Source organism: Budorcas taxicolor, chromosome 19, assembly GCF_023091745.1.
Source record: "Budorcas taxicolor isolate Tak-1 chromosome 19, Takin1.1, whole genome shotgun sequence".
Taxonomy (NCBI): domain Eukaryota; kingdom Metazoa; phylum Chordata; class Mammalia; order Artiodactyla; family Bovidae; genus Budorcas; species Budorcas taxicolor.
Genome location: NC_068928.1, coordinates 31,066,420 through 31,092,789, shown reverse-complemented (window position 1 = coordinate 31,092,789; position 26,370 = coordinate 31,066,420). Strand labels below are relative to the sequence as shown.

The 26,370-nt window shown below is 45.9% G+C and overlaps 1 protein-coding gene across 1 annotated transcript in view; it reads right to left on the bottom strand.

The window, feature by feature from the left end:
* The window catches only part of ARHGAP44 (Rho GTPase activating protein 44), a 49,963-nt gene extending 23,827 nt beyond the window's left edge, over positions 1-26,136 (bottom strand). The window contains exons 1-6 of the mRNA XM_052657135.1: positions 26,040-26,136; positions 19,187-19,263; positions 15,792-15,903; positions 13,957-14,033; positions 4,631-4,748; positions 784-852 (exon numbers count right to left, since the gene is read on the bottom strand). Coding sequence (XP_052513095.1) covers positions 784-852; positions 4,631-4,748; positions 13,957-14,033; positions 15,792-15,903; positions 19,187-19,227 — 417 coding nt within the window. The 5' untranslated portion in view covers positions 19,228-19,263; positions 26,040-26,136. The remainder of the gene's footprint in view (positions 1-783; positions 853-4,630; positions 4,749-13,956; positions 14,034-15,791; positions 15,904-19,186; positions 19,264-26,039) is intronic.
* Between the last annotated feature and the right edge of the window lie 234 nt (positions 26,137-26,370).

Below are 26,370 nucleotides of genomic sequence, written 5' to 3'. Positions count from 1 at the left end.
CAACTTGTCATCATCTGGGACAAAAAAAAATCTCCATTAATAACCAACAGATGCCGGGGTGCAGCTAGCTTCTTCTTCCCAAGTTGCTTCCTGATGACAGACTCAGGTTTTGCAACCCTGGCCCAGCTGACATCTGGGGCTGGATCACCCTCTGTTGTGGGAGCTGCCCTCCTGTGCACTGCAGGATGTTTAGCAACAAACCTGACCTCCACCCTCTGAGTGCCTGTAGCACCTCCCCAATAGTGACGGCCCAAAACATCTCTGCTAAGTGACTTCAGTTGTGTCCAACACTTTGCGACCCTGTGGACTGCAGTCTTCCAGGAATTCTGTTCATGGAATTCTCCAGGCAAGAGTATTGGAGTGGGTTGCTGTGCAGGGGATCTTCCCGACCCAGGGATTGACCCTGCGTCTCTTAAGCCTCCTGCAGTGGCAGGCGGATCTTTACCGCTAGTACCACCTGGGAAGCCCCCCTCAAATGTCTCCAGACACAGCCAGTCATCTGCTGGGAGATGACAGAATCACCCCTGGTTGAGAACCACTGCCATAGATCACAGAGGTACAAACATCTTCATTGGTGAGGCTGAATTTTATTCTCGGGGTTTTGGAGAAATCCATATAAAGGCGACTAGAAGGCAGGATTTATTCACAGGTAGGACAGTCAAAGCCCCACCTGTTCTCAGGACATGCTTGACAGATCCTTGATTTGAGGACCACGTTCCTTCCCATCCCCACTGTGACACCTGCTATCAGACTCCAAGCAGCCTCACCTTTCTGGATGCTTACCGTCTGAAAGTAGTTTGCATAGTCGATTTCTTTGGCCACAAAACTGTACATGTCAGCTGACAGCTGGTCCTGTGGGGGCAAAACACAGAAGAATACAGAGTAGGAATCCACACATCAGAGAAAAGAATCGTAACCATGGTTTAACCTCATTTTTCATAATACTAGGCAGATTACAAACTTTGCCTGTGGACTTTCCATTTCCCAACCACGGCTCTAAAGGATGACTAAGTGGGGAAAGAACACCTATGCCAGTGTTTTCCTAGGGCTTTTAACGTGGGCCACGTGGAGAGTTGGGAAAGCTGATGCAGGGGAATGACGCACAAATTGCTTCCCTGCATCGCTGTGGCACGCCCTGCTGTCTGCAGCAGCCCCGCCAGGGACACACTGTGTTTCTGCTTGCCTCCCCCTGCGACTTCATCCCCCGATGATACTACTGCCTTGCTCCCTTCATCTCAGTTCTGATTGGTTGATCATCAGGAAAAGAGAGGCAAACACACCAAGTCGAGGGAAGCTGGTTAAGACAGGTGGGCAGGGGATGGACTGCTGGTTCCAAACCTGGCAAAAAAAAACACACCTGGACTCATCCAATATCATACATGAATCTCAGTGGGAAAAGCCCTTCACCACTCAGCTCCCCGAGGGGCTGAGAACAGTGGCTGAATGCTATGTCTAGATCATGTTCCCTCTGAGGAGGACAGCGGTCAGTTTCACTGAAACACCCCCAGCACAGTGCAGCAGAAGTGCATTCGAGTGGAGGCAGACTCTGTCACACTAACCATATCTTTGAGCATGTCACATTCTCTAAACATGTTTGTACAAGTCATGTGATCTCTGACATCCCTCCCTGCTTGGTAGCCTTCGAGGCAGAGCTTCAGAAGAGGTGCTAAGTTAAGATAAAAAGTGTCTATCACGTTCAGGTTGGAGTAAATAGGAAAACATCACCCCAATGCTTATAGCAGCACTATTTCCAATTGCCAAGATACGGAAGCAACCCAAGTGTCCACTGTCAGATGAACAGATAAAGAAGCTGTAGTGTACAGACAATGGAATACTATGCAATCATAAAAAAATAAAATAAAATCTTGCCATGTGTAACAATGGATGGACCTAGAGGGTATTATGCTAAGTGAAATAAGTCAGAGAAAGACAAATACCTCATGATTTCATATATGCAATCTATAACACAAAACAAAACAAAAACACACTCATAGATTTATAGAACAAACAGTAGTTGTCGTAAGGGGAGGGGATGGGGGGATGGGAAAAATAGATGAGGGGGATTAAGAGGCACAAACCTTCAGTTTACTTAATAATTGGGCAACAGGGATGTAACAGACAGCATAAGGAAGACAGTCAATTATACTGCAATAACTTTGCATGGGGACAGACGGCTACTAGATCCATCATGGTGATCATTTCATAATCTATGCAAATATCAAGTCATCATGTACCATACCAGATACAAACATGGCATTGTATGTCGACTATATCTCAATAAAAAAGGGAAAAAAAGCACAGGAAAGCTGACTCGAATGCTGAAGGATCACAGCAGACAACTGCATAATTCAGGAAGAGTCTGATATACAGGGAACCTCAAGCATTCTGCACAGACCCCAATAACCTCAGCAGCCCCTCCAGCTGCTGATCAAACTGTCTTCTGTGAGCAGGGGAATGGGAGGAGTGATCTGTTTCCTTTTCCAGTATCCTCAATAGGCAAACATCCTTAAAGCGTTCTTGCATACAAGATGATAGAACCAAGACACGAAGTTCACATGACTAGCTACCAAAAGTTCAAGGTATTTTTCCAAAAGAATAAAATGGGCTCTAGGACCACCCGCCTCAGGTCCCCTCCACTTCAGCATCCTTTACAACCAGACTCCGGGAGGCTGCTAGAGCTGTCAAAGGTGCTAGAGAAAGTGGTTTTATCGGAACTCAACCTCGCCTGCGTGGCCCCAGCATCCTTGGTCTGGAAGCATCTATCACCAGCCTGACAAGTGTGAAGGGAGATAGTTCAATTTAGGGAAAGACAAAGGGTGGGGTGATAAAAAAAAAAAAAACACAACTCGGTAGACAGAGGTAAGGAAGGGAGCCTTGGGAAGGACTAAATGCCACATCAGTTCAGTTCAGTGCAGTCGCTCAGTTGTGTCCAACTCTTTGCAATCCCATGAACTGCAGCATGCCACTGTCCATCACCAACTCCCAGAGCTTGCTCAAACTCATGTCTATTGATGCCACATCAAATCACCTTCAACCACTCAGCAGACGATCTCCGTAAAGCCAGCCCAACGGAGTATGCCCTCAGGAACACGAAGGGATTTTCTGAAGGTACAATCACATTACCGTCTTATAAAGTTAACAATAGAGATTCCAAGTAAGCCACACAAGTGAGAAATAAAAGCGGAAACTCTACACCAAATTTTCATTTGTCTAAATAAAATATTTATAATTTAATATTATTAAATATTTTATTCATAAACATTATCAATATAATTTAATATTTAAATAAAGTGTAGGGAGCCCCTACACTTCTGCTGAGTTTTTCCTCCTGGAATACTACCAAGTTCTTACAATGAACAGCAGAGAAAAGTCCTCTCTCGTTTTTCCCAAGGGGAAGGGAAAAGATTGCCATTTTGAAATGCACTAGAGCATTCTACTCTTAACAAGACCTAACCTTAGGAGAATTTTTCTTTTATTCCTGGCTGTGCCACGCTGCTTGTAGGACCTTAGTCCACCAACCAGGGATTGAACAAGGGCCCACAACAGTGAAAGTGTCAAGTCCTAACCACTGGACCGCCAGGAAACTTCAAGGATAAATTATTTTATCCCAGTAGAACCTGCTGGGATGCCTTCGAATTGTGGTGCTGCAGAAGACTCTTGAGAGTCCCTTGGACGGCAAGGAGATCAAACCAGTCAACCTCAAAGGAAATCAACTGTGAACAGTCATTGGAAGGACTGCTGCTGAAGCTCCAATACTTTGGCCACCTGATGTGAAGAGCTAACTCACTAGAAAAGGCCCTGATGCTGGGAAAGATTGAAGCCAACAGAGGAAGGGGTCGGCACAGGATGAGATGGTTGGAGACGGCATCATCAACTCAATTGACATGAATCTGAGCAAACTCCAGGAGACAGTGAAGGACAGAGGAGCCTGGTGTGCTGCAGTCTATGGGGTTGCGAAGAGTCAGACATGACTTAGCAACTGAGCAACAACAGCCTGCTGGGGTTATATCAGAGCCCCGCTAAACATTTGCTTTTAGCAGACTCTAGCCTGCCTCACATTGAGAAAGAGAATTAATCAGCTCGAGTATCCTCTAGCCATCCTGTCCTACCAAACACAAAAACTGAGAAGCTGGAAACAGAACGAAAGACAGCAACAGAGAAGCCCTGAAGTTCACGGTGCAGGGTCACAGGCGTACCCACGAGACTCACACCCAGTCCCAGGGCGACAGGGGCTTCCCCCGCTCCCATGCCTGACCCCTACATCACCAAACGCCTGCACACACAGCTCCCTTTACCCAATCCTTCATGTCCACCTTTTGACAAAAATTGCAAGGCATACTAAAAGGCAAAACCATAGTTTGAAGAAACTGAACAAGCATCAGAACCAGAATCAGAGGTGTCAAGAATGTTGAAATTATCGGGCCAGGAATCTTTTTTTAAATATGATGAATACTGAAAGCCCCAGCTCTTAGGGTTCATCCTGGGCTCTTTAGACATGCCAGCTGACAAGCTTGGGGACACAGACTCAACTAGAGGCTATTAGGGTTTTCATAGACCTCCAGCAAACAAAAGGATGCTCCACGAGGGCCTCCCATTTTTCTCAGTGGAGAGGAGCACAGAAAGGGGATACCCTGCAAATCTCCACTCTGTTGGCAGCCTCCTCCATCTCCTCCCTGAGGGCATCGGCTTTCGCACCCGCAGGCTGTGAGCTGCTGGACAAACCCGAAGACTTGGATGTCTGCTGCCACCTGATGAGAAAACAGGAGAAAGAGAGGAGAGGTGTGAATAGAACTTGGTCCCTGCCTTCGAGGAACTTAGATTCTAGTCGGATTAGGCAGAAATATGAGTTGAATTTTGGTACAGTGTGGGCGTTTTTCTCTTTTAGCATTTTCAGACATTCTACATCTAAGTTGATGAGCCTTACAAATTGGAGTTTGTGGACATACAAAGTAGTCAAAAACACACACCCTTAGCTCTTTAGGGCTCCCATCCCTTTGCCACTGATGCACGAGGCTCCAAGCTTTTTCCCTGTGTACCTTCGTAATTTCAGTGTCTGTTAGTGACTTCCCTGGTGGCTCAGACGGTAAACTGTCTGTCCACAATGCGGGAGACCTGGGTTTGATCCCTGGGTGGGGAAGATCTCCTGGAAAAGGAAATGGCAATCCACTCCAGATTCTTGCCCAGAAAATCCCATGGTCGGAGGAGCCTGGTAGGTTACAGTCCATGGGGTCGCAGAGTCTGACATGACTGAGCTTTCTTTTTTTTTTTTTTAGTCACAAGTTAGAATGGCAGTGAAAGCAAACACTCTGGGATCAGAAAGGGAAAATGCACGGTGAATCGGACGCAATGGTAACTTTTGGCAAAGAACATTTTCCATGTAGCATGTGGAATCTGATGCCTTATCAACCCTGACAGGGCTTCCCAAGTGACTCAGTGGTAAAGAATCCGCCTGCCAATGCAGGAGACATGGGTTCAATCCCTAGGTTGGGAAGATCACTTGAGAAGGAAATGGCAACCCACTCCAGTATTCCTCCCTGGGAAACCCCATGGACAGAGGAGCCTGGCAGGCTGTAGTTCATGGGGTCACAAAGAGTTGGACACGACTGAGCATGCACGCACGCACGCTTGTGAGACAGGTAGAGAAAACGCTGGGGACGCTGTGGGAGGCAGGGAAAGAGCTGGTTACGGGTATCACCCAGGGAATGACACAGCCTCACTGCCAAGAAGAGATCAGGAAAAGGTACCTGGTACCAGACCAGGAGAAAGGGGGCCCCCAGTGTCCACACAGCAGGACTCAGAGAGGCTGAGGACAGTGGCCCCTTCAGACAGGGCAAGTGTTCTCCAATTTGCGACAACTTCCCTACTGTCTCCCGAACCCTAAGGCCGAATGACATCACTGCTGCTTTCCCTGAAGCACGGTCCAGGCCATTCCTTTTAGCTCCCTGCCCACCCTGCGGGCATTGAGTTGGGAAACCTTCATCTACTTGGCCGAAGTCAACCATGGATGTTAAGTGAGAGGATAATTGGGTAAGATGAAGACAAATGTAAAAGTCAAACTCTCCACTAGGAAGCACTAAGCAGCCTTGGATCAACATTTTGATACCTCATGTACATTTTCTTAAACATTTATCTCCGAGCAGAGAATACGGGCCTTCTAAGGAGGCCCCTTGGGAAACTTTCAAGGGGAAGCACAAACATTTCTGGTTGCTCCTCCAATTAAAAAATAAATTTAAAAAGCTATTTCTGGTTGCAAGTTATTATCAAAGAATTACCAAAAGCAGGCCCTGACAGAAGGTTCTGATTACACTAAGATGCTAGTAGCTACAGCAGGGAATAGCAGTGGGACCTCTCTTACTCAGGCAGTAAACTCAACAGTCTATGGGGCCCAGCGAGTGGGAAAAATAAGTCAAATGTGTCATTATCTTAAAAACTCACCCACTGAATCCTTTATTTCCCCCTTGAAACAGGGACACGAGATAGAAGCTGGTTCTCAGCTCTAAGGAAAATAATCGAGTCATCAGGGTGGAAAAGGCAGCTGATGCCTGGCTACCATCTTGGGAAGCTGGGAGGGAGTCACTGGGGGTGGGGGTGCTGATGGGGCCCAAGCAGGAGCCTGGGCCTTGGGGAACTGGATGGACAAGCTGGGAACTGTCAAGTGACCTCATCAGATGAAATGTGGCCTCAGATTAAACAGTGTCTTCTAAATACCATGTGGGCCTGGGGTGGACGGGACAAACCAGAGAGCCTTGCCGGCTCCATCTGGCTCCTGGACCATTCACCCAATGTGGAGGCAAAAAGTACAGCCTTACCCTTATTTTGAAAATCAATAATAGACTAAGTGTTTTCTCTGCACAATTCTTTCTTATTGTGTTATGTGCAAGAAAAAAATTAAGAAAGTGGAGCTGTATCACAATACCAAAAAAGAGGAAATCAGTTCTCTTTGCTATTACCAAAAAGTAGCAAAATGAAGAATCTTCTGTCACTTAAAAAAGTGCACCCATAGGAGAATGACTTTGAAAGGCTTTGGGACATCAAGCTGGCTTGAAGCTACAGCGATGGTCACATGTGTCCTGAGAAAGAGTCCTTACTCATAATAAGAATTCAGGAAAAATTAGAAATATTTTTCTAATATTCTATTCCAAAATGTAAAAAAAAAAAAAAAGAAAAAAAAAATCTAAGCTAACAGGTAAGGATTAGTAAAAATGCCTGGGCAATTCTTTCTTATAATGGCTTGCCCTACAGAAATGATGTATTTATTATTTTTGTTTTTAAAACTAATTAACTAATTAAAGTTCTGGCTGTGCTCGGTCTTCATTGCTGCACGTGGGCCCTCTCTAGTTGCGGCAAGTGAGGGATTCTCTTCGCTGTCGACAGGCTTCTCCTCGGTGGTGGCTTCTCTTGCTGCGGAGCACAGGCGGAGGTGGAGCACATGGGCTCAGAAGCTGCCCAAGGGCTTGGTTGCTCTGTGGCAAGTGGGATCTTCCGGGTCCAAGGATCAAGCCCATGCCCCCTGCACTGGCAGGGGGATTCTTATCCACTGTACCACCAGGGAAGTCCAACAGAAATGATCTATTTAATTAATATCTCCAGTTTTCAGTTGCTCAGTCGTGTCCAACTCTTCGTGACCCCATGAATCACAGCACGCCAGGCCTCCCTGTCCATCACCAACACCCGGAGTTCACTCAAACTCATGTCCATCGAGTCAGTGATGCCATCCAGCCATCTCATTCTCTGTCGTTCCCTTCTCCTCCTGCCCCCAATCCCTCCCAGCATCAGGGTCTTTTCCAATGAGTCAACTCTTCTCATGAGGTGGCCAAAGTATTGGAGTTTCAGCTTCAACATCAGTCCTTCCAATGAACACCCAGGACTGATCTCCTTTAGAATGGACTGGTTGGATCTCCTTATAGTCCAAGGGACTCTCAAAAGTCTTCTCCAACACCACAGTTCAAAAGCATCAATTCTTCCCAAATCTAGGTTGGTCATAACTTTCCTTCCAAGGAGTAAGTGTCTTTTAATTTATTGGCTGCAATCACCATCTGCAGTGATTTTGGAGCCCCCAAAAATAAAGTCAGCCACTGTTTCCCCATCTATTTGCCATGAAGTGATGGGACCAGATGCCATGATCTTAGTTTTCTGAATGTTGAGCTTTAAGCCAACTTTTTCACTCTCCTCTTTCACTCTCATCAAGAGGCTTTTTAGTTCCTCTTCACTTTCTGCCATAGCCACAGCCAAATAAAATATGGAATGTCATGGATGGAATTTGGATCTCAGATAATGAATGTACTTCCATAATAGATTATGGGACAGACCTACAACCACCATCTGACTCATTCTGCCTGAAAAAAAGAAAGTAACCAATAAATAAGCGTAAAAAATACTATGGCCATAAATATGAAACTGATTTTTAGGGTATTATAGATCTGGATTAGGTCTTTTTTCAAACCCCAAATTACATTTAATATATGTATATTAAAATGAAGACATCATTTTCCCCACAATTCTGTCGTGGTACTTTAAAAGCATACACCTTTCCCCTCCCTTTATAGGGAATTTTAATAGGGAACTTGTAATGGATAAGTTATCTATTCTGACATTATAAATACCCACCAAATGGTCCCTTTGTGGAAACTGAATAGCATAATATCAAGGAAAACTAGGAAACCTTTGGTATAGGTAGCAGTTTGTTAGGAGAAGCGCCACTAATCATGAATCTCGATGAACAATAGATGCTGGAGAGGGTATGAAGAGAATGGAACCCTTCTACACTATGGGTGGGAATGTAAGTTGGTACAGCCACCAAGGGGAACAGCATGGAGGCTTCTTAAAAAATTTAAAACAACCATATGATCCAGCACTGCCACTCCTAAGCACATGTCCAGAGAAAACCATAACCCGAAAGGAGACATGCACCCTACTGTTCACAGCAGCACTATTTCACAAAAGCCAGGACATGGAAGCAACATAAATGTCAATCGACAGAGGAACGGACAGAGAAGATACGGTATATATATACATGGAATGTGACTCAGCCATAAAATGCAATGAAATAACACCATTTGCAGCAACATGGATGAACCTAGAGACTATCATTCCAAGTGAAGTAAGTCAGACAGAGGCAAATATCATGTGGTATCACTCATATGTGGAATCTAATCTTAAAAAACAGGGAGGCTGGGCATGCTGCAGTCCATGGGGTCGCAAAGAGTCGGACACAACTGAGCAACTAAATCGATGGAATTTTAAAGAAAGATGCAAGTGAACTTACGTACAAGACAGAAACAGACTTAACAGATATTAAAAACAAACTTATGGTTACCAAAGGGGAAACGTGGGGCAGGTCATAAATCAGGAGCTCAGGATGAACAGACACACACTACTATATAAAAGACAGATGACCAACAAGGACCTGAAGGGAACTCCACTCACTACTGTGTGATAATCTACATGAGAAAAGAATCTGAAACAGAATGAATATATGTATATGCATAACCGAATCACTCTGCTGTGCACCTGAAACTAACACAACACTGGAAACATCTGCACTCCAATAAACTTGAAATATTTTTTAAAACCATACATTTCAAGGAATGATGATATTCTCAGCCAAAGGCTCTATAAACAAACTCGACACGCGTCCTGCTCTGTTAAGGGGAGAAATAAGGACTCTTGCCCAAGAAGAGTTTGAGCTTTGAAGCTGGAAGAGGAGAAAGTTCATTTCTTCCCACTAGGAGAGCTGAGGTGACCCACTATTCTCTGGGAAAGATGCTATCACTATGATTTAAAGAAAGCTGAGCGCCTAAGAATTGCTGCTTTTGAATTGTGGTGTTGGAGAAGACTTTTCAGAGTCCCTTGGACTGCAAGGAGATCCAATCTGTCAATCCTAAAGGAAATCAGTCTTGAATATTCATTGGAAGGACTGATGCTAAACTGCAATATTTTGGCCACATGATGCAAAGAACAGACTCCTTGGAAAAGACCCTGATGCTGGGAAAGATCGAAGGCAGGAGGAGAAGGGGATGACAGAGGATGAGATGGTTGGATGGCATCATCGACACAATGGACAAAAGTCTGAGTAAACTCTGGGAGTTGGTGATGGACAGGGAGGCCTGTTGTGCTGCAGTCCACGGGGTCACAAAGAGTCGGACATGACTGAGCGACCGAACTGAACTGATGATTTGGGGATGATGAAGATAGAATGTAAGGTTTAAGGAGGGACTTCTCTGGTGGTCAGTGGCCGGGGAGCTTAGATCCCACCTGACACAGGGCAACTTGGCCCGCACACCGCAACTAGAGACATGTCAGAGTGCTGCAACGAAGACCCAAGGCAAGGAAAGACCCTGCAGGCTGCAGCTAAGACCTGATGCAGCCAGGTAAATAAACATTTAGAGAAACAAAAGAGCCTTCAGGAAAGGCTCATGGAAAGAAGAAGGCTGGAAATAAGGGCAAGACATTGCAGAGACCAGGAGAAGGGTATAAAAGGCAAAGTCAAGATGACTTCAAGGTGACAGGGAGTCCAGAAGAAGTTCTGAAAGGAAAGGGGAAAGCTGCATTAGGGGGCCATGTGTCGTTTCATCTGCCCCATCTTCTCTGCTCCTCTACCACTGGCATCCTCCATTCTCTGAGGGCCCAGGAGGAGGAAGCTGCGAGGAACAGATCCTAATGAGTACAGACTGACCAAATGCGCAAGTGGGGTGGGGCAGAGGTGGGGGCAGTGAGAACCCACCTGCTCCCCAAGAGCAGCTAGTGATGTCTGCATTTCCATAGCACAGAACCAGGGCTCACTCTTTGCTCTATCTTGGCAGAGTCCTCATGCTGACTCAGGGTGAAGGGTTACAGTAAAAGGCAAGAAGTTGAGGGAAGCTGGCTTCTGAAAGGCTGTCAAAGGTCTAAGTTCAAGGTGAAAAGCACAGAAATTTGCATGGGGTGGTAGATACTGCCTTCAGTGCAGTTCAGTTCAGTTCAGTTGCTCAGTCGTGTCCAACTCTTTGCGACCCCATGAATTGCAGCACCTCAGGCCTCCCTGTCCATCACCAACTCCCAGAGTCTACCCAAACCCATGTCCATCGAGTCAGTGATGTCATCCAGCCATCTCATCCTCTGTCGTCCCCTTCTCCTCCTGCCCCCAATCCCTCCCAGCATTAGGGTCTTTTCCAATGAGTCAACTCTTCGCATGAGGTGACCAAAGTACTAGAGTTTCAGCTTCAACATCAGTCCTTCCAATGAACACTCAGGACTGATCTCCTTTAGGATGGACTGGTTGGATCTCCTTGCAGTCCAAGGGACTCTCAAGAGTCTTCTCCAACACCACAGTTCAAACGCATCAATTCTTCGGCGCTCAGCTTTCTTCACAGTCCAACTCTTGCATCCATACATGACCACTTGAAAAACCATAGCCTTGACTAGACAGACCTTTGTTGACAAAGTAATGTCTCTGCTTTCAAATATGCTATCTAGGTTAGTCATAATTTTCCTTCCAAGGAGTAAGCGTCTTTTAATTTCATGGCTGCAGTCACCATCTGCAGTGATTTTGGAGCCCAGAAAAATAAAGTCCGACACTGTTTCCACTGTTTCCCTATCTATTTCCCATGAAGTGATGGGACCATGAGTGATGCCATGATCTTCGTTTTCTGAATGTTGAGCTTTAAGCCAACTTTTTCACTCTCCTCTTTCACTTTCATCAGGAGGCTTTTTAGTTCCTCTTCACTTTCTGCCATAAGGGTGGTGTCATCTGCATATCTGAGGTTATTGATATTTCTCTCAGCAATCTTGAGTCCAGTTTGTACTTCTTCCAGTCCAGCATTTCTCATGACGTACTCTGCATATAAGTTAAATAAGCAGGGTGACAATATACAGCCTTGACATACTCCTTTTCCTATTTGGAACCAGTCTGTTTTTCCATGTCCAGTTCTAACTGTTGCTTCCTGACCTGCATACAGGTTTCTCAAGAGACAGGTCAGATGGTCTGGTATTCCCATCTCTTTCAGAATTTTCCAGTTTATTGTGATCCACACAGTCAAAGGCTTTGGCATAGTCAATAAAGCAGAAATAGATGTTTTTCTGGAACTCTTGCTTTTTCCATGATCCAATGGATGTTGGCAATTTGATCTCTGGTTCCTCTGCCTTTTGTAAAACCAGCTTGAACATCTGGAAGTTCATGGTTCATGTATTGCTGAAGCCTGGCTTGGAGAATTTTGAGATATTGCCTTACCAATCCCAATATCCAAGAGACCATAAGCTGGAGACATAAAAACACTCATTAAATACTGGAAGAGAAGTCCCTGATGACACTTCTCTATGGTTTCAAACTCTACAAGCCACCTCTGGTGTCACCATTAAAAACATAAGACAGAATTAGATGGACCACGTCTGTTACCAAGAAGAAATTCTCCTTTAGGGAAGCTGAATGAAGAAATGGAAGTGGACAAGGCAAGGACAAGCTTTGATGCTAACATCCAGCTCTGAGCAGAAGCTGAAAATTCCGGTTTTCCTTACAGAAGCAGAGAAAAGACCTCAGAGCTAAAACCCAGGTCCTCAGAGGAGGAAATCACTCTGTAAACCCAGGAGCATAGTGTCTATCATCCTGACAGTGCAGCCAACAGCATGTCTGTAATCATCTCATGGTGGTGTTCAGTTGCTCAGTCATGTCCGACTCTTTGTGACCCCGTGGACCACAGCATGCCAGGCTTCCCTGTCCCTCACTATCTCCTGGAGGTTGCCCAAGTTCATGTCCATTGAGGTGGTGATGCCATCCAACCATCTCATCCTCTGTTGCCCTCTTCTCCTTCTGCTTTCAATTGTTCCCAGCATCAGGGTCTTTTCCAATTAGCTCTTCACATCAGGTGGCCAAAGTAATGGAGCTTCAGCATCAGTCCTTCCATTCAACGTTCAGAGTTGACTTCCTTTAGGACTGACTGGTTTTATCTCCTTGCAGTCCAGGGGACTCTCAAGAGTCTTCTCCAACACCACAGTTCAAAAGCATCAATTTTTCGGTGCTCAGCTTTCTTCACAGTCCAACTCTCACATCCATACATGACTACTGGAAAAACCACAGCTTTGACGAGACGGATCTTTGTCAGCAAAGTCATGTCTCTGCTTTTTAATATGCTGTATAGGTTTGTCACAGCTTTTCTTCCAAGGAGCAAGTGTCTTCTAATTTCTTATGTGACTCCCCAGTGTGGGACTACAGAAGAGAAATCTGCACCATCGGAAGCAGGAAAAGGTGACCAAGTCCCCAGATTCAGAAATTCTCTTTTCTTTTTTTGGCTGAGCCATGTGGCTTGCAGGAGCTTAGTTTCCCATCTAGGGATGGAGTCCTGGCACTGAAAGCACCAAGTCCTAACCATTGGACAACTGTGGAATTCCCAGAAAATCTCCTCTTATCACAGACACTACACATCACCCAACCTCCTCTGTGATCTCTGCTCCTACCACCCTCCCTTTTTCCCTTCCACCCCCACCATGCCCGCCTTCATTCTGTTTCCTGAATACGTCACCCTTCTTTCCACCCACGGGGCCTTTGCTGTTCCCAGTGTCATGGACAGCTTTGCAAAGTATCTCTGCATAGCTGCTTCCTTCTTATCAGATCAAGTGTCATCTTCTCAAAAAAAAAAGTCTCTGTTTCACTATTTATGCCACAGCCTGCTTCTCCAGAGCCACTTCCAAACTTACACTGTGGTGTCTTCCTGAAAGGACTTGTGGCTGCTGAAATGGCCTGTGTGTGTGTGTTCTCTTGTCCAGCGTCCAACTCCCAAATCAGGCCACAGCCTGTCTAACAGCAAGGCCCCTGTACTCCAGCGCCCAGCTCACAGCAGAAGTAAGAAACACTCAGTGGATGAACACACACACACTACACACACACACTACACACACACACACACACACACACGCCACTGCCTTCCAACTAGGACCACTGCTCTTCAAAGAAGCAGAAATGGAAGCAAAGAAAACCCATCATACCTCGTTCGTGAAGAGTCCATGTCCAGCACCAGCTTGGCTAAGTGTTTCCTCTGTTTTTGGATATTTGGGATTTCTACCTGTGGGTACAGGAAACAAAGAAAGAAAGAAAACACAGTTGATTTGAAGTCCAATGACAGATTTTTTTTAAAATTTAAAGTTTGAAATATAGTTGAATTTCCAATGTTTCAGGTGTACAGCAAAGTGATTCAATTACATATATTTTTTTTTCAAGTTTGTCTCCATTATAGATGAACTTGAAAAAAATAGATATATATGTATAAAGCTGAATCACTTTGCTGTATAATAGGTTTGTCCCACTATAGGTTATTATAAGATATTTAGTTCTTTGTGCTAGACAGTAGGTCTTTGTTGGTTGTCTATTTTATACATAGTAGAGTGCGTACGTCTATCCCAGGCTCCTGATTTATCCTCCCACCGTCCCAGGGAGCGAACCTGAGCCTCCTGTGTCTCCTGCATCGGCAGGCGGGGTTCTTCACCACTAGAGCCACCTGGCTGCACTACACACACTTCAAGAGCTCAGCAGGCACAGGTGGTTAGTGGTCGCCAAGCAGTGTAGGCCGGAAACATCTCCAGCACTGGGGAGGTTTGTAGGCCCAATTAAGGGGGATGCGAAGAGGGCCAGGGTTCACAGCAAAGAACATCCCCCAACTATTTTATCTCTTACTTGATAAAATTTCGCTTGGTTGAAGCTGGCAAAATTGTCACCTACACATTAAGGCTTCAAATGGCATTGAAACATGTATAATATAAGAAACCAATCGCCAGTCTAGGTTCGATGAAGGATACAGGATGCTTGGGGCTGGTGCACTGGGATGACGCAGAGAGATGGTATGGGGAGGGAGGTGGGAGGGGGGTTCAGGATTGGGAACACATGTACACCCATGGCAGATTCATGTTGATGTATGGCAAAACCAATACAGTATTGTAAAGTAAAATAAAGTAAAAAAAAAAATTAATAATAAAACAAAAAATAAGGCTTCTTCTTAAAAAGACAGTTTGCTTTAGTGTCCTTTAAAGTAGACAGAGAAGGGCCCTGTCTAAACAGAGACAGCAAGGGGGTTGCACAGAGTCTCTAGGACATGAGCCCTCATGTCCAAGAATAGGGGCTTATGAACAGGGGCTGCTGTTCTTTTTTAAAAATTTTTTAATTGAAGTACAGTTGATTTACAATGTTGTGTTAATTACTGCTCTACAGCAAGGTGATTCACACATACATACATACATATATACATATATATATATATATACACTTTTAAAACTATTCTTGTCTATTACGGTTTATCACAGGAGATCGGATTTAGTTCTCGCACTATAGAGAAGGACCTTGTTGTTTATCCATCCTATATATACTAGCTTGTGTGCTAATCCCAAACTCCCAAGCCACCCCTCCCATATCCCCTCCCCCTGGGCAACCACCAGTCTGCTCTCTGTGTCTGGGAGTCTGTTTCTGTTTCACAGATAGGTTCATTTGTGTCCTATTTGAGATTCCACTGTCATTTCACTCAAGGCTGGAGATGGATGGAGGGCAGGGAGGAGGATGGGGCGGAGACCCTGCGGGGGATGAAGTGATGCCACCAGCCTTGCAGTTTCACCCTCAAGGATGGCATGGGTGGGAGAAGGGGGCAGCATTCAGCTCAAAGGGCTCCCAGGCTGGGGAACCCCCTGCAGTTGGGTAGTAATGATCCCAGGTGAGACACTGTGTCACAGACTGGGTGAGGGGCAGAAACAACCCTGAGGCTGGAGCCAAAGGACCCCAGAGACCACCACTCTGCCCACCCCAATCACATGGGTCCAGCCTCGTGCCCACTTCTGACCTCGGCCAGCAAGAACAGCGGCTCGATCACATCCCTCTCAACTTGCAGTTCGAAATGAATCAGCTCCTGAGCCAGCTTGTCCTCTGTCTCGCCGCAGAGTTTCAGCATCTTCCTGCAACAGAAGGGGAGGAAAACCGTCCTGAGTGCTCTGCAGAGAAAGATGCGACCCATGTCCTAATGCTGTCACCTGCCAGCCAGGTAAACACTCTTGAGAAAAACTTGCTCCATGCAGTTTCGTTCCTGAAACTGTCCATTTCCTAAAGGATGCTGAGTACCTACTATGCGTCTTGGCTAAAAGGGGGTCTGTGGGGAATTAAGAGAAATATAGAGGGGCTTCCCTGGGGTGGTCCAGTGGTTGAGACTTCACCTTCCAATGCAGGGGGCTGGGGTTCGATCCCTAGTTGGGGAACTAAGATCCTGTGTGCTGCAACCAAGACCTGGTGAGGCCAAATAAATATTTAAAAGAAAAAAAAAAAAAAAGAAGAAGCTCTCTCCTCTTTCCCTGTTTGCCTAAAGTGAAAGTGAAAGTCACTCAGTTGAGTCCAACTCTTTGTGACCCCATGGACTGTATAGTCCATGGAATTCTCCAGGCCAGAATACTGGAGTGGGTAGCCTTTCCCTTCTCCAGAGGATCTTCCCAACCCAGCGATCAAACCCAGGTCTCCTCCATTGCAGACCGATTCTTTACCAGCTGAGCCACAAGGGAAGTCCAAGAATACTATAGTGGGTAGCCTATCCCTTCTCCAGCGGATCTTCCTGACCCAGGAATCAAACCGGGGTCTCCTGCACTGCAGGCAGATTCTTTACCAACTGAGCTATGAGGGAAGCCCTAAAAGCAGGATATGAATCTGTAAAGGGGTCCCCCTCCCATCTCTACCAGATGATAATCACCAGAGATAATTCCAGACCCTTAGCAGCTCAGAGACGGCCCCAGTGGGCTCCACATTACAAACTTTACTCTTATCTTCTACTAGTTCCCCATATATTTACCTTCCCACAATTTGCTGCCCTAGAGACTAACATTTCTTTTTCTTTGTCTTGTCCCATCTCTAAAAATCACTGCTCTTTTATTAAAAATGCTACATAGGCCCAAGTTCAAGTCACCCCTTTGAGTTACTCATCACTGAGTTCTCCCATGTGTATGACAATCTTATATGCTTTTTCTCTTATTTATCTGTCCTCTGTCCATTTTATTTGCAGGGCCTGTGAAAGAGCCTAGGGTGGGAAGAGGGAAAAGGACTTCTTCATCCTCTCCAGCACTTTCACGCTGTTGTTGCTGTTGTTCAGTCACTAAGCCACGTCTGACTCTGCAACCCCACGGACTAGAACACTCCAGGCTTCCCCGTCCTTCACTACCTCCAGGAATTTGCTCAAACCCATGTCCATCGAGTTGGTGATGCCATCCAATCATCTTATCCTCTGTCGCCCCCTTCTCCTCCTGCCCTCAATCTTTCCCAGCATACTTTTTTTTTTTTTAATGCTTTCTTGCTATTTGCATTTCATTCTTTTCTTCTGGACATAATCTACCTCACACAACCTTAACTAGTTTTTCAGTGAGAACATGCAAATAGTAATTCCTCTAAATCTGTGCCTGAAGATATCCTATTTTCCTCTTATTCCTTAAGATTTTTTAAAAAATATTTGCTTATTTGGCTGTCAGGTCTTAGCTGTGGCGCACACTGGCTCAGTAGCTGCAACACGCGGGCTTTGCTCGCCCATGCCATGTGGGATCTCAGTTCCCCAGCCAGGGGTGGAACTCACTGTTCCCTGCATTACAAGGAGGATTCTTAACCACTGGACCACCAGGGAAGTCCCGCCCCCTTATTCTTGAATGACAGTTTAGTACGTCACTGAATCTAGATTTCTCACACTTTTCACTCACTACTTGAAGATATTCCTCCCTTATTTCCTGGCATTTATTTTGGCTCATAAACAGTCAGTTAGCAGTCTAAGTGCCCTTGTATACATACTTGGTGACTGAACAACAACAAGCTTTCTCTGCTCGACTTTAAATCTCTCTTTTGTGTCAATGGTGTGTAGTTGTTTTACAGTGGCGTGTCCAGTGATGGATTTCTTTTTGTGGCTCTCTGTCAGGACTTTTTGTGCTCCTTAAATCTGAAGACTCATGCTTTTCTTCAAATCTAGAAAAGGAAAATTCAACCATAAACTTATCCTTCTATTTTCTTCTTCAGGAGCAACTACTACACGTTAATGCTCTATATTTATAACCTGCCACTTGAGTTTCTCCACTTAATGTTGCCTGTATCCTTAGTGCTTCTATTGGGTCAGCCAAGACTCTCATTCAGGATTTTCTATAAGCTCTTACAGGAAAACCCAAAGGAACTGTTCTTTATTCTGGTCATTCTTGTGGAGACTCCAGATATGCTTTCAAGGTCACCAGTTTCCATATCTGTGTGCAACGTCCAGTTTCTCTCAAGTAAGTTTTTAAAGTATATCGAGTTGACTCTTTGGAAAAGACTCTGATGCTGGGAGGGGTTGGGGGCAGGAAGAGAAGGGGACAACAGAGGATGAGTTGGCTGGATGGCATCACCAACTCGATGGACATGAGTTTGAGTGAACTCCGGGAGTCGGTGATGGACAGGGAGGCCTGGCGTGCTGCAATTCATGGAGTCGCCAAGAGTTGGACACGATTGAGTGACTGAACTGAACTGAAATATAATTTGAATTTTTTTTAAGTTCTATTTGGTTTTCTTTGGTTCTGCCTCTTCTTTTTTCCCCTTGTATTGATTTTTTTTTGTCAAGAATTTTTTTGTGTTTATTAAATTTTAAAATTTCACTTTAAATGTAATTACTGTCCATTTCCTTTCATGCCATCCTAGTATTTTTAGCTCTTAGGGTCCGATTCTCCCATCAGCTGTGCCTGCTGACCCTCTCTCATGATGCTTCTATTTTTAGTTTGTTTTTATTGTGAGCTCAAAATCAGCAAGGGTTGTTCTTCTGGGAATCCTATAAGTTCTGACATCTGACACAGACAGATTTCATATTTGCTTCTGCTGGGACCTGAGGGATTTTGAGTGCCCTTCAACCATTTTTTTATTTTGACCACACCTCATGGCATGTGGGGTCTTGGTTCCCCAGCTGGGGATCAAACCTACGCCCCGTGCAGTGGAAGCACGGAATCCTAACCACTGGACCGCCAGGGAAGTCCCTACAGTTTTATATTTGTTTCTCCCCTTGGGAGCTGCCTCCTGCCCAGACACTATGACTCCAGGGCCGGGGGGCTCAATTTCTCACTGGCCACCGTTCCTTCTTCCCCATCCAGCCCCCAGCCAGGCTTCAGTGTCCTCAGCGCCTTGCTGAGATGTGCTCGTCCCCTCGTTAAGGACGAGGACTTTCCCAGATTTGGCATGAACCCACGCGTGGTATCTCCTTACCCAAGAAGTGTGTCATCTCCCAGGATAGCTGACCCTTCCATCAGACACTGAGCCAGTGTTGTCAAAGGCAATTTTTTCTGAAAAGGAAAAAAGAATGTGGTAATGAAAATGGCTTCAACAGTCACCCACTTATATGAAAATAGTGAGAAGTCAAATACTTGCCTAGATACTCTGTTAGCTAAGAAACAAATGGACTTTAAAATATGTATAAAATCTAAAAATTTAGAGGATACAAAGGTGAGTTAGACTCAGAGATGTCAAAATTCAGAAAATTAAAACAAAATTTGCTAATTCAGAAAATAAGGCTAAGGTTTACGTGCTGCATTTTAAAATCTAGTAGGATAGCAACAGGGAAAAAAAGAGAAGATTTCAAAATTATGCTAAAGACTTGAGCCATGCTTTAGTTAGAAATCAAACTCTTTCTTAAGAAGTACATTAGCCCTAATGTATAAACAAGGCAGCTTATGGTCAAGAAAGAGAGAAAACGTTCACCTAGAATTACAATGCAAACAAAGTAATCATCAATATAAAACAGACTCCAAAGAAGATATAAAATGGCCAATAAGCACATGAAAAGATGCTCAACATCATCAGTCATTAAGGAGACCAAACGAAATCTGCAATGAGATACCACCTCACCCCCACTAGGATGGCTATCATAATACTAATAATATATATTTTTGGATACATAAAATAAATATTGGTGAGCATGTGGAGAAATTGGAACCTTCATGCTTTGCCAGAAGAGATGTAAGACAGTCCAGCACTGGGGGAAAGTTTGGCAGTATTTCAATAAGTTAAACAAAATTACCATATGGCCCGGCAATTCCACTCTTGGGTATGTACCCAAAATACTCTGAAACAGATGGCTGAATAAAAACATGCATGACGTGAAGAGCGGCCCAATGCACAATAGCCAAAAGGTAGAAACAGCACCAATGTCCATCAACGGGTGAGTAAAGAAACACAGCGCAGTCCATCCACGCAAAGGAACTAATACACAGCCGTAAAAAGAGAAGAAGTCCTGACACAGGCTACAGTGCAGATGAACCCTGAAGGCATCGCCAGACAAAATGGGCACATGGTGTATGATTCTACTTATATAAGATCTCCAGAGTAAACAAATCCATGGGGACGGGAGCTAGATTTGTGGTTAAGAGATGAGGGGGAAACTCCAATACTTTGGCCACTTAATGTGAAGAACTGACTCATTTGAAAAGATCCTGATGCTGGAAGAGATTGAAGGCAGGAGGAGAAGGGGACAATGGAGGATGAGATGGTTGGATGGCATCACCGACTCAACATACATGAGTTTGAGTAAACTCCGGGAGTTGGTGATGGACAGGTAGGCCTGGCATGCTGCAGTCCATGGGGCTGCAAAGAGTCGGACACGACTGAGCGACTGAACTGAACTGAAGAGCTGCGGGGGAGGGGGATTAATTGATGAGTATGGGGTTTCCTTTCAGGGAGACGGAAATGCTCTGGAAGTAGATTACGGTAGTAGCTGCACAATACTGTCCCTGCACTAAATGGCACTGAATTGTACTCCTTAAAATAGTTAAAACGGCAAGTTTTATGCTATGTGGGAAGTGAGGAAGAGAGAGGAGGAGGGAGGCCAAAGGCAGAACAATCTATGATCACAGAATGATACATCTTCCCTCCTTACTAAGTGTGGACAAGCCCTGCTCCTCCTAAGCCTAAACCACCCAGCACACGCTGAGAATAACAAAGTGAGAACAAAGGATCTCCTTAGGTCCTCCGGTCTACACCCCCACACAGACCCCTCCCATCCCACAGCCTTTGCCTCAGGACCCAGAGGCCCTCAGCTGTCACTCACTGCCTCCCCACCCGGGTACCACAGCTGTGATGACTGAGACCAGACGCTGCTTTCAGGGAGCTTATATCCCAGGGCACGGAGACAAATACGAAACACAGACGTTATGAAGGAGACTGTTTCGGGAGTTGGGAGTGCTGTGTGGGCAACAGAAAGCAGGACAATAGGCAGAGTGGTGATGAGAAAAGACCCTCCCTGCAGAGAGGGTACCTTTAGGAAGCACCCTGAAGGGAGAGAGAGTCAGCCAAGCCTCCAGATGGCCTGGGACAGAACATTCCAGGCAGAGGAATGGCAGGTGCAAAGGTCTGGGGGTAGGATACCAGGCCAGCTCAGCATCCATCCCTGGGAGACCAGCACGACTGGAGCTCAGTGAGTGAATGGGGAGCAGTCAGGGAGGAGGTGGAGGCTAGACTGCGCAGGTCCTCATTAGCCAGAGGTAGGCCCTGGAGCTGGATTCTAGGACTTGGGGACCACTGGGGGCTTGTTTAAGAACAAAATGATCTGTTTAAAATAACTCAATCCTGAAACACGGAACTGGATGACGTGAGAGAGGACCCAAGATGAGGGTGGATTTTTAGGAATCCGGTTTGAACATCCCCAGGAGAGCGGCAGGCTCCAGGTATCTCCAGGGGAAAATCACAGGAGACAGATCAACCCCAAGAATGGGATGGAGTTCCTGGGGCTCCAGAAGGAGGAGAGACCAGGACACCTGAGAGATTATTGCTCTCCGGCCCAGGAAAACCCAGGACACCCTGGATGGGTCCAAGTCACAGTCCCCTCCCTGCCCTCAGAGAGGACGTCTACCTTCCGTGAATGGGGTGCCTACCTACCTAGGTACCACTTCCCGGTTAGACGCCTTTCACTCGAGGAATAATCCTGCTACCCCACCATTTCACATGAAATGAGACATTCTTCCGGGTAAAAATGAGACCAGGCAACCAAGAAATCATACATCCAAACTGAAACACCACTTTCTAGCTGTCCTATGAAGCTAGTAGGTCCAGGTTCCCAGAGATGTAATTAAAGGCACAGGAATGGTACCTTCAGAGAGAATCTGCTCCCACCCTCACTGTTCAAAAGAAGTTACTTACCGCACGTTTTAGAGAAACATCCAAAATGGTTAAAAACGAAAGAAAAGCAGACCATCCTTAACCCCCAGCCACTTGGTTCCTACCCCCAGAATCACGGCAGTGGCCAGTTTCCTGTGTCTCCTTCCATAAGTATTCTAGAAGGTCCAATTATGTATGTGAGTGTGTGTCCATGTTTAACAGACACATCTTCCCCTTCACACTGTCAGCACACGATATACCCAACCCTACACTTCGTTTTCCTTTTCACATAGAGATATCGTTCATGTCATTTCCTATCAATACGTAGAGAGAACTGCCTCATCCTGGTTGTTTTTTTTTAATGGCTACACAGATCAGTGAATGATGATGACAACATTTAAACAAGTCCTGTACCAATGGTGTAATGGTCACAAGACAGGGTCCATGCCTGTGGACTGAGTGATGCTCGTAAGAAAGGATTTGCTGTGGAGGAGACACTGAGGGCCTTGTGGGTGCGTGGATTTCAAGGGCATCGGTGTTGAAGGGGTAAAACCTCAATTAGTGAGTTTTTGCTTGTGTAGATGTTGTCAGAGTCCAGAAACTAAGAGAAGAAAAGAATCAAGAAATTAAAAGGAAGCTACCGAAAGAAAAAAAGGAAGGAAGAAATGGGTTATACCTTCATGTCAAAAATGAGAGTGATAATCTATAATCAAAGGCAGGTGAATAGAAGAAGTTAATGGACTACAACCCACAACAGATTCCAAATTATTTCCTTATTCCTAAAGAAATTCTCTAAGACAAAAGGAAAAGCTGAGGGCTTGGTAGACACAGGGCACCGTGCTGATTAATTTTACCCTAATGCCAACCTGTTCCTGAGATATTACTTGCTCTCTTACCCATCCTCGGCTCACCCTCACTTCACTTAGAAGGATATTGAGACCTTGAAGGATCCAACTGCCCACATGTCTAGAAAAGCCACCATTCTCTGGCGGACAAATATCCAGGCTGAAAGAACCACTAGTATTCCAGGGACTACTGTGTTAGTCGCTCAGCTGTGTCCAGCTCTTCGTGACTCCATGGATGGTAGCCCACCAGGCTCCTCTGTCCATGGAATTCTCCAGGCAAGGATACTGGAGTGGGCTGTCAATCCTTTCTCCAGGGGAGCTTCCCCATCCAGGGATCGAAGCTGCCTCTTTCCTGTCTCCTGCATTGTAGGTGGGATCTTTACCACCTGGTCCCTGAGCCACGAGGGACCAGTAGTGCCCAGGTAAAGAGATCCTAGCAAGCTTCACCCTGACCAGTGGCTTTCCAGGTCAAAGGGAAGCTATTAGAATACACCTCCTCCTGATTCTGGAGTGCTGAAAGATGCTTAAGAGTTAAAGAAGGGGACACAGAATGTTCCAGGGTTTGCAAGCAGTCGATCTGACTTGTCTGAGATGACTGTTCTCTCCAAAATTATCTTGGGCAGAAGCAGCACCATTTGTAGGATGACTCAGAGACAAAAAGTCTCATTCTAATATCCACTCTGCTTCCCAAACATACACACACACGCTCACACACAGCCCCATCTCTGAGAACTGCTGTCTACTATCCTCTAATCCAGGCACACTTGTTCCCTGGGGCTCAGCAGTTCTCAGTGGTGATTCTGGACCAACGACGGGGCCATAATAACAGCAGCTTCTGTTTCTTTACTATGTACTTAAGTCAAGCACCGTGCTAAGCATTTACGTGAATGATCTCACAGAATTCTCAAGCAACCCTACTAGGTAGGGATTCACTTTTACTACCATCTTCCAAGTGAAGAAACCAAGGCTTATAGAGGTAACTGACTTGCTCTCTGTCAGGCAAAATTTGGAAACAGCAGAGCTGGGCTTCAAGCTCAGAGAGTCATATCCCAGCACTTAAACTCAGAACCATCAACCTAAATTGGTTCTGTAAAGAACAGCAGAGATTTGGGACCTCCCTGGTGGTCCAGTGGTTAAGAATCCGCCTTCCATTGCAGGGCGTGTAGGTTTGATCCTTGATCAGGGAACTAAGATCCCACACGCCTTGGAGCCAAAACACCAAAACATAAAACAGAAGCAATACTGTAACAAATTAAATAAAGATTTTAAAAGAAAAGAATAGGAAAGATTCAAATTGGCTCGATGCGTCGGGCAACTCCTGTGCCTAAAATACTCACGGGCCATCCGGCCGTGACACATCTATTTTCAGCGCTGCCTTCACGTGGCAGGCCCCATTAGAGGCATTAAGGATGCAGCCGTGATGGAAGATGAAATCCCTGCTCCCACGGAGCTCATATACCAGGACTGGGAACGGACATGGGAGAAGATGAAGGAGCACAGCGATTTCAGAGAACAACACGTGCTAGGAAGAGTGTGGAATCGGGGGGTGTGACTGGGGGAAGGAGCAAACACATCAGATGGTGAGAGAAGCTGCACCGAGAAGGTGGCATCTGAGCTGAGAATCAGACAGTAAGATGTTGCTGGCCTGGCTAGCCGCAGTAGCCAGGACGTGGAAGCAATCTAAAAGTCCATCAATAGATGATGGATCAGGATGTGGTTCATATATACGAAGGAATACCAATCAGCCATAAAGAGGAAAATAACAACATTTGCAGCACCATGGATGGACCTAGAGTTTATCACTTAAGTGAAGTCAGACAGGGGAAGACAAATACCATATGCTATCACTTAAATGTGGAATCTAAAAGAGGACACAAATGAGCCCATAGGAAATAAAAACAGACTTGTGGACACAGAGAACACACTGGTGGTTGACAAGGGGGATGATTGTCAGGCTCCCCTTGCCGAAATCCCCAGTACACACTGAGCTACTTCCACAGACACTCTGCAAAGCGGTAAACATTTTCTTTGTACCACACATCAGTGGTTCCTGCTGGGAAAGTTAAGAAAGAAGAAACCAGGGTTGGGAGGAGAAAATGGAATGATCGATGGAGCAAGCAGAGCGGTCTGGTCTTGCAGTGTGAGCTGGGAGGACACGTTAGAACAGCCCAGAGAGGCGAGGCCAACAGAGTTGTGGGGCTCAGGGAGACCACCAGGAAGAGACGTTAAGAAGAACTCCTGGTCAGAGAAAATCAGACAGACACCAGACACACTGATCATCAACTCAAGGGGGAAAGAAACCCCCTAGACTGCCCCTCCCCTGGAACAAAGCCAAGAGAACACTTAAGAATATCTTTTCGGGGAGCTTCCCAGGTGGCTCAGTGGTAAAGAATCTGTCTGCCAATGCAGGAGATGCAGGTTAGACTCCTGGGTTGGGAAGATCCCCTGGAGTAGGAAATGGCAACCCAGTATTCTTGCCTGGGAAACCCCAAGGACAGAGGAGCCTGGGGGGTGACAGTCCATGAGGTCTCAAAGAGCAACTGAGCACAGTAGACAAACAGAAAATAAACTAATATTAGTAAGATTTTCTTTTGAAAAAAGGAAGAATATCTGTTCATCTCTGCTGAATCTGAGGGAGGTGGGGGTCAAGAGGGAAGTGAGCCTTCAGGATCATCCACCCCAAGGACTGTCCAGTGGAGCTGCATGATGCAATGCCTTCAGCACTAGTATAGGTTCTGGACAGAGACCCTGGAGCACTGTTATGCATCAAGTTATCTTTACTGCATTACTGCAGCAAAAATGGTCTTCATAAGAGCCTTTATAGGTCCCTTGTAACTCCCAAAACCACAGTGTAATTTTTTTTCCCATGTGATCTTAAGGTACTATGGAGGCAAATGGAATCTGTAGATGAGCAGCAGGGGCAAGGGAAAGGTGGCAGCCTCCGTAGCAGTGGAATCTAAGCCCATCCTGCTCTCCTCGGGGGCTGCCCCAGTCTGGGGAGAACAAGGATGGGGACCACATCTTAGTGAGGGCGGAGGTGGTTCAGGCAGGGCTATGAGTCTCAAACACTGGCCGGGCGGTCAGCAGGCAAATTCCACCTCCCCTGGGGCCAGGAGGGCACTTACGGAGCGCTTGTCAGCCTCGGCCCCTTGCTGGCCCTGCAGACATGCCGTGAGCTTCTTGTGTGTGCTGTGGGAGACCTGCTTCACCAGCTCCAGCCGCTTCTCTACCTGCAGACAGAGCAGGGGGCGGGACCCATGGGTGAGGCAAGGTCAGAAGTGGGGTCATTGGTCTGGATAATCCAAGGACAAGACTGACCCCTGTTTCTGCAGAGACAGCATCCAACGCGGGAGAGAAAAGGAGGGGATCACAGACTCGGAGACACTTTGCTAACCGTGTGGTGAAATGCCTTCCCATGTCCCCTGAAAAGTCCCACTGAGGCTGCTGTGCACCATG